The 1,244-nt window shown below is 72.7% G+C and overlaps 1 protein-coding gene across 1 annotated transcript; it reads right to left on the bottom strand.

Moving 5' to 3' along the window:
- Position 1: 1 nt before the first annotated feature.
- Positions 2–442, bottom strand: FOXB2 (forkhead box B2; the record flags this gene model as incomplete). The annotated part of the gene is made up of 1 exon (XM_029919679.1): positions 2–442. A coding segment is annotated over exon 1 (441 nt), but the record flags the coding sequence as incomplete, so codon positions are not given.
- Between the last annotated feature and the right edge of the window lie 802 nt (positions 443–1,244).

The following is a 1,244-nucleotide window of genomic DNA, read 5'->3' as shown; positions in this document are numbered from 1 at the left end:
GGTGGTTGTGCGGGTGGTGCGGGTGGTGCGGGTGCAGGTGCCCTCCGGGCCCGGCGCCGGGCGCGCCCTTGGTGCCGCCCGCGTGCAGGTGAGTGTGCTCCGCGCGCAGCACCTTGAAGCGCTTTCGGCGCCGCAGGAAGCTGCCGTTCTCGAACATGTCGCCGCAGTCGGGATGCAGCGCCCAGAAGCTGCCCTTGCCCGGCTGGTCCGGCCGCCGCGGGATCTTGATGAAGCAGTCGTTGAAGGAGAGGTTGTGGCGCAGGCTGTTCTGCCAACGCTGCGTGTGCTCGCGGTAGTAGGGGAAGCGCTCCATGATGAACTTGTAGATGTCGCTCAGCGGCAGCATCTTCTCGGCCGAGTGCTGGATGGCCATGGCGGTCAGCGAGATGTACGAGTAGGGCGGCTTTTGGTCGCTGTACGAGCTCTTCCCCGGCCGCGGCATCGCCGCCGGCGCCTCTACCGCCCTCCGCCCCCCGCTGGACGGCAGCGTCGCTCCGCACCCGGGAGCCGGGGCCTGGCGGTCTCCACTAACCCCCACTCGGCCGGCCCGGCCCCGCCACCCCGCCCTCTCTGCCCCCTAGGCCCTCTCGCCGTCTCTCTCCTGCCTTCTGCCAGCTGCTCGGGGGGCTCAGCGCCTGCCCCCTTGGGCCAGCTCAGCTCTGCGCCGCTCGCAACTTCTGGCCCGACGGTGGCCGCCCTGCGCGCGGAGCGGCGGGCGGGACGCGCCAGCTTCCCCGCCACACCCTCTCGGCGGCTTCCCCGGGTGGTCGGAGGCCGAGCGCCCGAGTTGGCGGTGGAGGCGTGAGCCGGGCAGTGCTCCCTTCCGGCCTCCTCTTGGCTTTTCTCTCGGTCCGAGGGAAGCTCAGGCCCAGCGGGCTGGGAGGAAGGACTGGACAGGCGGGACTCTGGCCCTTTAAATCCGAGGTGGCGCTCGTGCTCCGGGAGGCCGGGGCGGCGAGACTCACAGCGCCCGGAGGCTGCCCCCGGGCCGGGCACCTAGCCAGCCCGCTCCGGAGTTGCGGTTTTCCTGGAGGGGAGAGGCGAGGTAAGGAGAAGGAAGCTCGGCTCTGGGCAGCCCGCGTCTCCCGGTTCCCCGGCGGCCCGCAGCGGAGCGGGGGAGAGAGCTGGAGGCGGTCGCTGGGGGGGAAAAGTTTGGTGTCTGCGGCAGCGGCGCGGCCGGGCTCCGCGGCGGGGCGGGGGCGGCTGCGGAGGCCCGGAGGAGGCGAGGCCGGTCCGGGTCCGCT

This window comes from Suricata suricatta, chromosome 13 (assembly GCF_006229205.1).
Source record: "Suricata suricatta isolate VVHF042 chromosome 13, meerkat_22Aug2017_6uvM2_HiC, whole genome shotgun sequence".
NCBI lineage: Eukaryota > Metazoa > Chordata > Mammalia > Carnivora > Herpestidae > Suricata > Suricata suricatta.
This window is presented reverse-complemented; position numbering and strand designations above follow the sequence as displayed.